The sequence below is a fragment of the Pipistrellus hanaki genome (genome assembly GCF_964339955.1).
Source record: "Pipistrellus hanaki genome assembly, chromosome: 16".
Taxonomy (NCBI): domain Eukaryota; kingdom Metazoa; phylum Chordata; class Mammalia; order Chiroptera; family Vespertilionidae; genus Pipistrellus; species Pipistrellus hanaki.
The window spans coordinates 23,202,369-23,217,135 of NC_140518.1; the positions used below are offsets into that span (position 1 = coordinate 23,202,369).

The 14,767-nt window shown below is 55.9% G+C and overlaps 1 protein-coding gene across 7 annotated transcripts in view; it reads right to left on the reverse strand.

Annotated features, from left to right (window-relative positions):
• Nucleotides 1–14,767, reverse strand: part of MSI2 (musashi RNA binding protein 2) — a 360,886-nt gene that overhangs the window by 28,480 nt on the left and 317,639 nt on the right. Inside the window, exon 11 of one of the 7 annotated variants that reach the window (XM_084862610.1) lies at nucleotides 9,147–10,579. The exons of the other annotated variants lie outside the window; for them this stretch is intronic. Coding sequence (XP_084718736.1) covers nucleotides 10,539–10,579 — 41 coding nt within the window. The 3' untranslated portion in view covers nucleotides 9,147–10,538. Of the gene's footprint in view, nucleotides 1–9,146; nucleotides 10,580–14,767 lie in introns of those variants that run through there. 7 annotated transcript variants of the gene reach the window in all.

Here is a 14,767-nt window from a genome sequence, read left to right on the forward strand (position 1 = left end):
GCCAGAGCAGGACCAGGCATGGCTGGGCTGCCTGCAGGGAGCGTCTGCCCTGAGCCCCAGGCGGGAGGCCCCCAGGAAGGAACAGACACAAGAATAGGCACCTTGGCCAGGGGTCGGCTTAACTCTGTTTCCCGAAGGCTCTGCAGGTTTGCTGGGCCATCTAAACGCCAGGCTTGGTCATGTCAGCAGCATGGCTGCCCCAGGCCTCAGTGGGGAGAATTCTGGGGGTCCGGCTGACCGCGTGCGCGTGAAGCCCACGGTGGGAGGGAGCGTGGGGCCCCGGGACAGATGCGGAGGGAGCCCCGTGGCTTTCTCTCTCTCAGTGGCTCAACCTCGGAGGCAGATCAGCACTGCGGGGTCTCCTGGGGTTTCGATCGAGTCCTGTGCATTCTAGAAACTTCTTGTTGGAGGCTTATGCTATCGAATACTGCGCCGGGAAGCCAGGCGAGCCCAGCGATGGGACTAAAAAAAAAAGGACAAGGTGACCCAGGGTGGCGGCAGAACGTCCAGGGAAGGGAGGCGGTGGGCCAGTCCCCTCCCCTGGGCGTTCCTTGGCTACCAGACCGTGCACACAGCCAGGCACCGGGACACACGCAGACATACTCCCACACACGTGGCACAAACGGCCTCTCCGTCCAGGCAGACACGTGGAGGCCTGATTCCGAGGCCCATTCCCAGTGCCGGGTTTTAAGGGATGTGCCAGAGGCGGCAGCACGGAGCTGAGCTGCTGGGCGTGGGCCACAGAGCCGTCCAGGGAGGCGTCTGCACAGGACTGAGGGGCAGACATGCACCACGGGTGGCAGGGAGCGGGGAGGACAGGAAGGAGAGAGGGGCCATCCCCAGACAGAGAACTAGAAGCCCACTAAACTCTAAGACTACCGTCCTAGCTACACGGAACTACTGGGGGGAGAGAAGTTCAAACGGAACGAGCTACTCTAGGAAGGTCAGGCTAAGCTACTGCAAACGCCAATGAAAAGAAACATACTTGCATTTAAATATGGTAATAGGGCTGTTGAAGGGGGAAAAAGAAAGATCCAGGTGAAGTCAGTGTACACACGCAGGCGGACCCTGCGGCCGGACTGGGTCTCCAGCTCCTGTGAGGACCCCGGCGCCCGCCTGGAGGCTGCTCCCTCCCCCTGCCAGCACCCAGGAAGGGGTCCCCCACCAAGGCCTCTCCCCACTTCTTCCGGGCAGGATCTACATTTCTGAAGATGTGGGTGCTGGCGAACGAGCTGAAGGAAAATAAGGAGGAAGTCAGGTTATTTCTCCCTGTCCCAATTCTCAGACCGCCAGGTCCCTGCAGGCAGAGAGCATGGACCGGAGGAGGAGGAGGAAGAAGAGGAGGAGGAAGAGGAGAAGAAGAAGGAGCGAGAGGAGGAGGAGGAGGGGGGAAGAGGAGGAGGAAGAGGAAGAGAAGGTAGATGAGGAGGAAGAGGAGGAGGAGGAGAAAGAAGAGAAGGAGGAGGAGGAAGAGAAGGCAGGCACTGAGAGCAGCAAGGCCCTGCTATTCTTGCACTCTCTCAGGAAGCAGGTATCCTTGGAAGTGTGACAAGGTGGTGGAGGTAGGGGGATGGGGGGACAGGGAGGCAGGACTGGGGGAGGGGAGTTCAATCAATAAAAAGACTTAACCAAAGGTCTATTTTCTGGAGTTGAGTGCATTTTGGATGAAAAGTCCAAGAGAAAGAGGAAGGGACAAAAATATCCAGGGAAATCCATTATCCTTAATCTCAGATAAAGGCTGCTGGAGACTGAGCATCACATGGCTGAGGGCTGGAATTTAATCTCCATCAGAACAGGCTGAACGGAGTGACAGGTGCGAGGAGGGGCTGGGAGAGGAGGGCCACCCAGTCTGCCCTGTACAGGGAGCGGGCCCACAGCTCTCTCGGCACAGGGCCGCGGCCCCACCGCACAGCGTCCTCCGGGCCCCTCCCCGGGCTCCCTGCCCTCCACCTCCAGCCCCACGGTCACCCTCTACCCAGCCATCGGCCCTGCCTCCGAGACAGGATTCTCCCCCGGGCAGCGCTGTCCCGCCTTCTCCACGCTGGGCCACGTGGCCGGGTGGTCGCAAACATCCTGGGGGCATTGAATTCCTTACTAATGACAGTGCTGTGTCATCCTTTATCCCGTCCCAACGCCATGATGTCATTTTATTTTTTTTATTTTATATTTTACTGATTTTTTTACAGAGAGAAAGATCGATGAGAGAGAATCATCGATTAGCTGCCTCTTGCACACCCCCTACTGGGGATGTGCCCTCAACCAAGATACATGCCCTTGACCGGAATCGAACCCAGGACCTTTCAGTCCACAGGCCGATGCTCTATCCACTGAGCCAAACTGGTTTTGGCCATGATGTCATTTTAGTGGGGCTCACTTGCCAAAGCTCAAATGAGAGCGTGCCATCTTCTGCTCAGCTCTAAGGACAACGGGGCCAAGCGGCTGGCACGGCCCTGGTCGTCTGAGCTTCCCATGTCTTAGCAATAGATCAGGCAGAGAAGGAGAGAAGCATTTTGCTGAAAAGAATCTCAGGGCCTCGGTGCCCTAGGTTGCCTACCGGGGAACTCGGGCATTAGGAATGTAGCATCTCCTATTCGGGTACCTGGCATTGGAAAAGAAAATGCCTGATACACAGGAGTGAAGCACTGATGGTGGGATTCCAGTCAGACCCTGTTCGATTCGGTAGCCTGGAGCTGCTCTGTCCCTCAGGTGGGGGACACAGTAACAGAAGGCTCTCTGGGCTTGGCCTCAAAGCCTGCTCCAGCCCCGGCTGCCCCGCCTCGCTGGGTGACGTGGGTGTCACCTCCCTGGGCCCTGAGTAACCAACTCCTTTTTCCTGCAGGGAGGTGGGCTTGCCTTGGCTGGTGTGGCTCAGCGGGAGGGGCTGCAAAGGGGTGGGAATGGACACAGTTGAATGCTACATTTTTGGAGTGAGAGGACCCAGGGGTTCGGAACAGAACAGGGGGCGTGAAGAGGGACAATTGATAACCAAAGCTACACATTTACATGATCAAACTGTATAATTTAGGAAGCAAACATATGTCTATTTGGGAAAAGAAAACCCCACCCCGAGTTCCTGGCGTTCAAAAGAGAAATCCGACTTCTACACTGTTTTGGAAGCAAGCCTGACACTCACCGAGGACACCGACAGCGCCATTCCCAGGGAGGCCCGGGGCAGAGGAGAGAGCTGGGGACGAGGTGCAGGGAGCGTGGGCGGCAGTGCCGGGCCCTCTGCTGGAGCCTGGCTAATGCCGGCCGGAGAGGGAGGCGGAGAGGCCAGTGAGGCGGCCAGGCCTGCCTGGGCCAGGGGAGGGTCCTGGGTCCTCCCTGTTGCTTAAGGGGAGCTGCGAGGTTCTGGGGCCAAGAGCCCAAGGGTGCTGGCACCTACAGCAGGGGGATGGCACAGAAACGGCCCCAGATATTTCTCAATGCAACTGCTGTTTGGCTTAATTTTTAAATAACATGTATTTCTTTGGACATTCAGATGGAGATAAAAGGAAGGCGCACTGTTACAAAAGCTTTGCGAGGTTTAACCTTCTGTCGCCAGAGAGCTTCTGTTTGGATGAAACGGGTCTTAGAAGCTAGAAGAGGAAGCCAGGGGGCGCCCTTTGAAAACCAAGGGAAGTTCCCAGAAGAGGCAAGTGCAGACCATGGGTGCAGGGCCGGGCACGGAAGGTGCTAGGGAGCAAAACAGGGTGCAGGCTGCCACTGAGCCCGGAGGCCCAGAGTGGGTGAGGCCCGGCACCTGCCCCACTCGGCACCCGCAGCGTCCCACCTGCGTCTGACTGCAGCTGGGCAGGGCCCTGTGCTGCTCCTCCGTAACCCCGTTAGGGACGCCTCCTGGCCGGGCTGCTGAGAGATTCGGCGAGAGGATGGCGCTGGGTGCTCGGCACGGTAATCTGGCACTCGGTAATGGCTTAGTAAGTGGGATGATAACTTTTATTTCTATTTTTATTATTATTGCTCAAGGTAATAACAGTAGCGGAGCTGAGAACTCCCTTTGGTGCCTTCCCATTCTAAAATCCTATTAATTTACATGACATTTCACATCCAAAGTGCTTTAATAGATAACGTTTACAATTCGCTGGTGAGTGATAAGGGTGTGTTTTACCCGCAGCGCAAGCTCTAAGTCTGGTGGGGCAATGTGATGGCAGGAGGCTCGAGGCTCCCCGGGGGCTCAGGGAGGGCCTGGCTGGGGCGGCCACGGCCCCGGGCGCGGTGAGCACAGGTGGGGACGTGGATCCCAGAGCCCAGGTGTTTGTCCTTGGCAGCTGGGCCTGTGAGCTCCGAGGCCCTCTTGTCCCCTCTTGTCCTGACATGTGCCCCCGGGCTCCTAGGGCAGGGCCTGTGGCAGAGCAGGTGCTGAACAACCAGGTGCTCCATGAGTAAAGGATGGAGGGGTGGAAGCGGACGTATAGATGCAAGGGGGTGGGGCACGAAGGGGCTCTTCCTACGCGTGGCCTTACCTGGGATACCAGCGCACGCAAGGCCAGTAGCAGAGGTTAGATGGAGGAAGTCTAGAGGGGCCTTAAGCGAGTGCCACTCAGAGCTGGCCTCGGGCTCAGCGCAGGGCAGCAGCGCCACAGGGAGAGCGGCTGGCTCCCCCCGCAGAGAGCGGCAGCAGCCACTCTCCCTGTGGTAAGGGCCTCTGGGCGAGGCTGACCACCTCAAAGGGGAGAGACCCCGCGCCCACTGGATCGGCGCAGTGTCCTTCACCAAGGCCCCCGCAGGAACCAACTTCCTGCTGCAGGTGGGGTCAGCACTCCTGGTCCACAGAGTGTTTGTCCCAGATTCCCTGGGTCTGGAAAGGAGTGGCATCTGCTTCCTAATGCTAAAATCTGTGGCCTAGTGGTCCCACCAGTGACAAATCTGGCCCCGGGTGAGAGGGGGCAGAGAATCAACAGAAGCAGGAATGCAAGGGGAGGGGGGGGGTGAGATATGCAATGCATTCATGCCTTTAAGTCTGCTGGACCCTTGGCATGGAATACCTTTCTCTCATCACCTGCCTGGCGAACTTCTACTTGTGCTTCAAAACCCCATTCAGATGTCGCCCATTCCTGAAAGCTTTCCAGGCAGAGCCAGTGACTCCTCCCCTGTGCTCATTCTGCACACCAGTCAGGCCGGAAGGGAACACACATCCGAATCCAGCTCGGGGCAGGCCCTAAAGACCCTTTCCTGCACCACAGAGAATGCGCTCTTGACCCCTCCACCCAACCCCACCACCGCTGAGGGCACACGGAGCAGAGGCAGTGACCCTGCTGGGTAGGGTCGCTGGGGGAAGGGGATCCAGGTCCATCTGGACACAGGGACGAGGAGGGAGGGAGTGGGGCCACACCTCCGCCTTCTGGTCTGTCCGCAGCTGTTTGTCCTCCGGCTTAAGCTGCGCAGCCCTCAGGCCTGGCACTGCGGCCTGTCTCTACTGCCGCACTGAGCTATTTATGCTTTGTTGTTTTTTTAAAGCTGTGACCTTTCGCTTGCTTTTGCTGATGGAAATTAAAACTGAAGGGTTGGAAGAAAGGTGATTACATTCCTGCTGGCAGGCTTACTGGAGCCTTTGTGAGCTGGTGGTACGGGCACCTGGACGGTGTGCAGGAAGTGAGGACGGCAGTGCCGGGGTAGCTGGGATCTGGCGAGCACCACGCAGCCCACGGAGAGGGCAGGTGAAGTCACGTCCACAGCCTACCTCACTGCTGCCCCTGACCACGCCGGCTGAGCCCTCTGCTCAGGCGTGGATACCACACTACCCTTTCCGAAGCATTAGCTCATCCCTAGACTCAGTAACCTGCAACGAAGAGGACAGGACAAGGATCAACAGCCCCATTTGACAGAGGGGGAAACTGAGGCCCAGAGGTGGCCTTACTCTCCCAGCAAGCGAGGGGCAAGACCTGGTCCCCGCCTCCCCGCCTGAGAACAGTGTCCCGGCTTCAGCACGGGGCGGAGAGCGGGGTTAGGCACACTTCCTTCTCTACGCAGAGGAGCTTCCAGAGGCGCCGAAAGCTAATCGAACGTGAAACCCGCCACCCCCGTCCACTCGGATGACTCTGATTCATTTCCGCAAACGGCCCTGCGCGCTGCTCCCGTCTGGGAACAGCGTCGGCCCTGACCGTCCACGCGGAGGGAGCCGCAGCGGCACGCCCCACCCACGGCCCTGACTGTCCTCACGCGAGATCTGGGGTGCGCTGCTGAATTTTGCTTTTCCATCTATTAAAGTAGCAGATAGGCTTTCGGGTCTAAGCTTGCCTTTAATATTCAAACCAGAGGATTAGCCCCACATGCACAGACAGGGCCAGGCGGCAGAGGGGAGCCGGGAGGAGCTAGCTTGTGATTTAAAACCTGGTTTCCGCCCCATCTGTGGAGGGGTAATCCCTGGAGGGGAAGGGACGTGCAGATGAGGGCTGTGGTGAAACAGATGTGCAGGCCGCTGTGTCAGGAGGAGCTTCTGTTACAAGGGAGCACGTGGTTGGAAGTGCTGGGACCCACAGCTGCGGGTGGCCCGTGTGTGGGTGCCTGGGCACGGCAACGTACCTGGGAGCCAGCCGCCCTGGGTCGGCATTTCTAGATGGGCTTGCCCGCTAGTGAGCAGCCAGCTGTCACTCATCGGTGGGCTCCACCCTGTATCCCAACCAGGAGCAACGGGGGGTTCCCCATGAGGGCACCCCGAGGGGACCAGCCATGCTTCCTCTCAGGGTTGTGGTGGAGATTGCCAAGGGTCCCCTACGGCCCATCCCACGCTTCTCCCACAGGCCCAAGCCCTGTTTCGAGCTGGGTACACAGCTACCTGGAATACAGTCATCCCTGCGATTCTCTTGTAGCAAGAACTGGCCGTGCGACCAAGGTCTGACTATGGGATCTAAGCAGAGTGTCACGTGTGACTTCTAAAAAGTATTATTAAGGGAAGCCATGTGCTCTTCTGGGGCGGCGGGGGGGGGGGGGGGGGGGGGGGGGGGGGGATATGTAATGACTGGGATCAAGCAGCCTTCTTATGAGATGGAGTCTTATGTTGAAGAAGAGAGAACAAGAAGACAGGAGAAGCCAAGACTAATACTATGGAGCTACACCCAGGCTTCTTTCACACGGAGAGAGAAACAATTCTTATTTTGTTTAGCCCATTATCATTTAGTGTTTTCGTACTTACTTTTCAATTTTCTTCCTTGTCATGTCTCTCTCTGCCTGAGGTACGCCCTCTTCCCCTCTTCACTTAGCTAACCCTTTGAACTTCGCAAGACCCAGTTCAGCCTCTCTAGGCATCCCTGACGGCCCCCAGGCAGGACCGCAGCCACCTCGGGCCCCTCACAGCAGTGGCAGGTTCCCTTTTGAGCTGAGCAGCTGTCCCAGGGTGCTCAGTGGGTCTCACCCTGACTCACTCCCTCATCTGGACTGTGTCCTGAAGGAGCGAGTCTTATTCACGTTTAATAATTGGTACGAGACCCAGTGTCTGATGATCAGTAAGTGAAGAGGGAAGGAAGGAAGAGAACGAATGGGCATGAGGGTGGGCAAGCAGTCCTAGCAGCTCCCTGGCTTCACCCTGAAATCCTGTTTATTAGGTGTACTGGTTAATAATGCGGATTTTTTCAGTAGATGGAGTTACACATATATTGATATATATGTGATTTGATATGTATGCAATTTTGTTGTATTGCTCCTTCAGATTAAAACTTGTTCCGATCGATGGCACACACATTTTCTGAGCAGCGCTTTAAAACGTACGAAGAGGTGGAAAATTGGATCTCTGAATGGTCTGCCTCAAAACAAAAGTTCTATTGGGATGGTACCCACAAATTACCTGAAAGATGGGGGAAATGTGTAGCTAGCGATGGACATTACTTTGAATAAAGCACTTTTGATGTTTCTCTTGAAATTGTCGTGTTTTCTTTGGATTACAAAATCCGAATTATTACTGTAAATTATTAACCGCATAAAAATATGGATGACCTATTAACCAGTTAATAATGTAGATGAACTATTATCTGGTTAATAATGAGGATTAACTATTAACTGGTTAATAATGCAGATTAATAATTAACCAGTTAATAGTGAAGATTATTAACCAGTCAATAATTCAGATTTTGTAATCCAAAGAAAATACAACAATTTCAAGAGAAACATCAAAAGTGCTTTATTCAAAGTAATGTCCATTGCTAGCTACACATTTCCCCCATCTTTCAGGTAATTTGTGGGTACCGTCCCAATAGAACTTTTTTTGTTTTGAGGCAAACCATTCAGAGATCCAATTTTCCACCTCTTCGTACGTTTTCAAGTGCTGCTCAGAAAGTGCGTGTGCCATCGATCGGAACAAGTGGTCATCTGAAGGAGCAATACAACAAAACAGCATACATATCAAATCGCATATATATATCAACATACGTGTGACTCCATCGATTGAAAAAATCCGCATTATTAACCGGTACACCTAGTGTTCTCTTCATGGAGAAGCAGACCCACCAACAGGCACCTCCGTGGGGTGACGGGGAAGGAAAACCACGCCGGACAGTGACACCGCAGCAACATCAGTGCCCGTTTCCGACCTTCCCACTGGAGAGCATTCACTGATTTACAAGGCACGTTCCCCTGTACACATCGCCCTATATAAGGGTAACCACCTCACTAACCGGGCACTCTTATTACCCCAGGGCTTAGCTAAGTCACCTGCTCAAGGGGACGTGGTTACAATGCGCCTGAGTGGGGCCCCAAAACAAGGTCTTCTAGCCTCATGCCCAGGACCACAGTGCCTCCTGCAACCTGCGCCGAGCAGGGGAGCCGGGAAAGCAAGCGCCGTGCAGGCCGCACGCAGGCCGGTGTGCACACGCAGGTGCATGAGCTCACGCACACCTGGTGTGCAGATGTGCAGGGCTCAGAAGTCTCACTGGCGCTCCCGCTCGAGGGCAGGAGTGGTGGCAGAGGAAGAGGCGTGGGGCGAGCCGTGCAGCTGGCATGCAGATGCTGTCTCTGCTCAAGGACAGGACCACCTTGAGCAAGTGCAGGGACGCGAGAAAGCAGGGGGGCCGGGGACTGGCGGCAGCCAGGGGGAGGCTATGCTTTCAGAAACCGCGCTGGGCTGTCACTGGTCCCGGCCACTCAGTGCAGTCACCTTCCCGGGAGCGAGGACAGGACACTGTCAGGCTAAGAGACGGCAGCACACAGCATGTCCGTGGTAAACAATTTATTTTTCTAGCTCGGTTGTTCATGGGAGGTGGTGGTGGTGGGACACGTCATTACGGAGAAGCACAGACGAGCCATTTACAGGGATGAAGAAAATTCACAATGGCTGAAATGTTGGGGAGGCAAGCATATTCGGACAAGTTCACCAAAGCAAAAACAATCCGTACATAGCAGAACAAAATGAAGGGGGAAAAGCCACAGAGCTTAAACAAAAACTAGCACTCATGAAAAAGCCAGCGGGAAGAGAAAAGAAACGGACCAGTTATTCCATCAAGCGTCTTTAATGAGGTGCGCAGAGCCGCACGGGTGGGTCTCGCGGACTCTGACATTCAAACACGGATTTGCTCACATCCAGCGCACCCAATGGAAGCGCACGGGCCACTTCTCACAAACTGTGAGTGTGAACCAAGGGGCGACTACTGAGGGTCCAACTGAGCTGTACCTGATTAATCCAAGCGAGAGAGAGAGAGAGAGAGAGAGAGAGTGTGTGTGTGTAGGGGGGGTTTCAAATAGGGAGCAAGGGGGGTCAGGATCATGGGGAAAGACAGCCCTTCTGGGGGTGACCATCAGGGGTGCGCCTGATCAGGATGGACCCTCTGAGTCCTGTCCTCTCTTCCCCAGTGGGCCAGCAGGGCAGGGGGTGAGAGGGTGGGGTGGGGGAAGGAGGGCCCACAGAGCCTGCGATGTGGCAGCCCCCAGGGGGCCCCACTGGCCCCTCTGGAAGACTGGCTGCTCTAATTATCATGGCAGCAGCCACTGAAGGATGGACCCCAAAGATAGGCAACCAGATCCTACGAGTACAGTTTTTCTTCCAGATTAAGTTTCTCACATTAGTATTCATGGAACTCTGTGTGTGTGTGTGTGTGTGTGTGTGTGTGTGTTCGCTTTTAGTGTGTCCACACAGGACAGAGGTGTCCCAACACACCCATCGCCCACCCCCGTGGCCCACCAGCACTTCAAAGCTCACCCCGTGACATGCCCAATGAGCCTGTTTGGCCATTATTTAAAGTAATTTGAAGCCTTCTACCTGGACTCCCAGGCCTCCCCCCCTCCCCCGAGGCTCTAGTCTACACAGTTTGTGAGAAGTTCCCTCTGGCCGGTTACACTGGGGGGGCGGCGGGGGGGAGGTGGGGAGGATGTTCACAGTGCACACAGGGAGCAAAATGGGAAGGACTGGAGAATGAAATCATGTTGAAAAACCTGTGTGAAGCAATGAGGACACGAGTCTTTTCCACGAATTAAACGAGCAAAAGAGCATTCGTTCAGACAGGCAGCTAGGAGAGCTCAGTGGGCATGGACAGCAGCTGGGCTGGCCCCGGCGGGACTGGGTCCTCTCTCTAGCATTGGTAGCAAACCCCAATTTGTTATGCCTCTCTTAAGAGCTAGTTGATAAAAATTATGTCTTGTGAAATCGGCAAATAGTCTGCAAAGTAAATGAGAACAGAAGTTAACAGATTAAACTAAGAGCCCAGAGGGGGAAAAGAGAGAAAACAGGGAGCCACTGACTGGGGTCATAATTCGAGCCCACATATTGATCCGAGGAGCTGGGGCGGGGCCGGGGAGGGGCGTATGGGGGACGCCTGAGCCTGGGAGGAAGGGGCGGGTAGCGCAGTGGCCGGCCGCCATCACCCCGTCTTCCTAGAGAAGAACTACTCCCTACTCTAGTAATTATCCAAAGGCATCGAGCCCGCTTTATCAGAGCATTTCACTATTTTCATAGAATCTAAAGGTGGGCAGCCGAAACCGGTTTGGCTCAGCGGATAGAGCGTCGGTCTGCGGACTGAAAGGTCCCAGGTTCGATTCCGGTCAAGGGCATGTACCTTGGTTGCGGGCACATCCCCCGTGAGGGGTGTGCAGGAGGCAGCTGATCGATGTCTCTCTCTCATCGATGTTTCTAGCTCTCTATCCCTCTCCCTTCCTCTCTGTAAAAAACAAACAAACAATAAAATCAATAAAATATATTAAAAATATAAAGGTGGGCAGAGGCAAGCATTGCTTAACACCTACTGTGCGCACAGGAAAGTTGGCACAGGTGAAGTGGGGCTCCACTGAGAGGGATGCCGGCCACCCACAGATGAGATGGGTATTCATAGAAACAGCCAATTCAGGTGAAAAGGAGGACCCCAGAAAAGGTTAGATTGTAGGTTCCTCAAAGAGATACTAAAAAATATATATATATATATATATATATATATATATATATATATATATATATATATATTATTGATTTTTTACAGAGAGGAAGGGAGAGGGATAGAGAGAAAAATCAATGAGAGAGAATCATCGATCAGATGCCTCCTGCACACCCCCTACTGGGGATGTGCCCGCAACCAAGGTACATGCCCTTGATCGGAATCGAACCTGGAACCTTTCAGTCTGCAGGCCGACGCTCTATCCACTGAGCCAAACCGGTTTCGGCTCAAAGGGATACTTTAAAAAAAAACATATTTTATTGATTTCAGACAGGAGGGGAGAGGAGACATAGAAACATCAGTGATGAGAGGGAATCATTGACTGGCTGCCTCCTGCACGCCCCACGATGGGGATGGAGCCCACAACCTGGGCACGTGCCCTAGACCAGAGTCGAACCTGGGACCTCCATCCATTGAACCAAACCAGCTGGGGAAGGAATACGTGGTTTTGAGTGGAAGCACCTTAACAGGTAAGAACCTTAGCGGCGCTCGGGACCTGGGTGTCTTCCGTTTCTGTCCGCTAGCTACTTGGAATTGTCCCACTAGGAGGGAGTCGGAGGGGCAGGGAGGGTGCAGGATCCACGTGCATCGCAGGAGAGACTGGAGGTGGGAGTGGGGGAGGTGGGCACAGAGAGCACGTGGAGAAGAGGGGCCACGAGGAAGAGACAGCAGGACAGTTGGTGGTGGTGGGACAGCTGTGCTGATGTCCGACTCACAGGACCCAGGGCACGGGGAGGGCCCACGGGCGGCCTGACGGGGCAGGGAGCCTCCTCGGCCAGATCTACCAGAACGTTCCTCACTGACACGAGGCAAGAGACAGATGTCAGGACATTGCCAAGCTTCCCTCACGGGGGCCCTGCCCTGCAGCCCAGGCTCCAGAGGATCCAGTCCGGTTCTCAGGGAGACGCCGCTCATGAGATCTCGCTGGGAAGACCCGGGGACTCCCCAGTGTGTGGGAAGCCCCAGGCTGCTGGGGAGTGTTGGGAACAGACAGAGCCACCTCTCCACAGGGGCTCCTCCGGGCCGCAGGGGACGGACCTGGACCAGCCTGGCTCCCGAGTGAGGGCTGTGAGGGGCGGGGAGCGGCCACCCCCTGACCCGCTGAGAGCAGGCGGCCGCACTCTGGGGCCCCTGATGGCCACAGGTGAGGACCAACAAGAGGCTTCTCGAGTGTGAGTGGGATGGGAATCTGAACAGTTTGATGGCCGAGAAAGAACAGAACAGCCAGGTCCCAGGGGTGAGCGAGCCTGTCTGGATGCTGCGAGGACTGGTTTCTGCCCCTTTCAAACCCGTAAGATTGTTAAGCGGTGGGACCTGCTGACCGTGATAAACAAATGGGCCCTGGGCATGGCCACTGCAAGCCCGTTCCCTGGCCGTTCCCAGCCCCTCTCCGGCCCCGAAGCCTTGGCTGATGAGGTGGGCACCTGGGGGACCCCCCCCCCTCGTTCTCCAGCCTCGGTTACTTGTGCATCTCCGTCTGTTTAGGGCAGACTCAGGGATTCAGGGATGCAGGTCCCTGAGACAGAGTTCTACCAGACATTTCCTGGGGTGGCTCTCAGAGAGATGGGGCCCACGCTGTCACCCCATGTTAGGGTCCCTTAACTCTGTCCTCCTGGGATGAGTGCTGTGCCGGGGGACAATGGCAGCTTGACGGTGAGGGAGGTGGCTGCGCCAGGCGCACAGGGTGCTGTGAGGGAGGCAGGGGTGCAAGCCTGGTCTCCTTCCCTCTAGGAAGGGAGCAGGGGAGGGAAGGCTGCCTGAGATTGCCACAGCTGGGGAGCTGAGCAGATGGAAGGAATGGGGGATGCGGATGGTGGCACACGTGTGTGTGTGTGTGTGTGTGTGTGTGTGTGTGTGTGTGTAACGAGACCTCCCACCATAATACGCTCTTCCTTTATGATCTTTCTGTTGTGAAGAAAAGGTTCTATATTCTCACTGATGGTAGCCATCAGTCACATATGACTACGAGTAACTGAAATTTTCATTTTACTTCATTTTAATTACTCTCAATCTAAATTTTAGTAGCCACATGTGGAGGTGGGATCTTACTGGACAGAAGGACGCTAGAGAGCGAGCGGTGGGTAGCACGTAAGGCCCAGGTCCCCTGGCACTGCCCGGAGCAGGCTCTACTCACTGGGCCCGGCGCCCCCCTGTAACCGGGGAAGTCCAATGGAGGCTCAAACTCCGGCCCAGCGCCGGCTGCTCTGGGTGTGGAGCCTGCCATCCTGCTGGGAGCCCGCAGCCACCGAGGCGGCCGTCTCTAGAGAAGCCTCACCCTGACGGAGACACTGCCCAGCCCCAGGGAAGGGGACACACTCATGGGGACCCCCCCCCCCAACTCCTCCATCTGAAACCTCTGCTCCAACACCTCCTCACCCAACAATCAGAAAGGGGCACAGACCTCAGTGACCATTCTGCACAAACTCTCATCCACAGAAGACAGAAGTGAGGTCCCGAGACGGAGCGATCTGCCCACGGCCATGCACGGCCTAGGGCTCTGTCTCCCATAGGGCACGGCTCTAAGTGTCCCAAATGCCTCCTGACCTGTCTCCCCGCCTTTCCCCCCAAACTGGAATCAAACGCTGGCCGAGGCCTGCACATGCCCACCTTAGTGGCTTCAGAACAGTCCTCTGGGGCTAGGGCATGTTCCTCCTGCGTCTCAGGTGGAGGTTCCCGCCTGAAGCCCAACTCCCCACAGAGCCTCCTCCCCCAGCACAGAACCCAAGAGGACAAACCTCCACTCCTGGGGGTCTCCAGAAACCCCACGGTGCTTGGTACACAGACACCCCAAGCTTCCCCCAACCCCCCAGAAAAGCCAAGTGCCAGAAAGTCTCCTTCCTTTAGCACCCCGCACCCCCACCCCTACAGGATCATGCCCACCCTGCTGCCATCTGGGGTGCGGCCCCGGGCCTCCCAGCTACCAGGGGGCTGCAGCAGCCTGGACATATCAATGTGGGCTTTGCCTTGAGTCTCTGATGCCCACACAGAGAGGAGGGAGAACCTAAACACTTTCCCAAGACCGACAGCAAATGCCAACCCCAAGAGCACAGCCAACATTCACCAGGACAGGAAGGCTCAGGACAGAGCTGGAGCGGGGCGGGGGGAGACATGGACAGCAGGCAGGGCGAGAAAGAGCGGGAAAGAAAACGCTGGCTGAGAGCTCAGTCCCCAGTGAGAGACTCCCCAGCAGGCATCAGACAAAGGAGATGAGCAGGGGAGGGCGCCTGCCTCAGTCTCCCTTCCCCCTAAAAAGCTGCCGCTGTCAGGCCAGTGGGTACTCCAGTCAGTCACAGCCTGAGCTGCCCCTGGCCCTGGTGAACTGGATTGGAAATCAGCACCCACAGGCCGCTTCTGGAATGGATGGATGAGTTGTGTTCTCTCTAGGGGCTCCCCTCCCCCCAAGTGCAGCCCACAGCCCA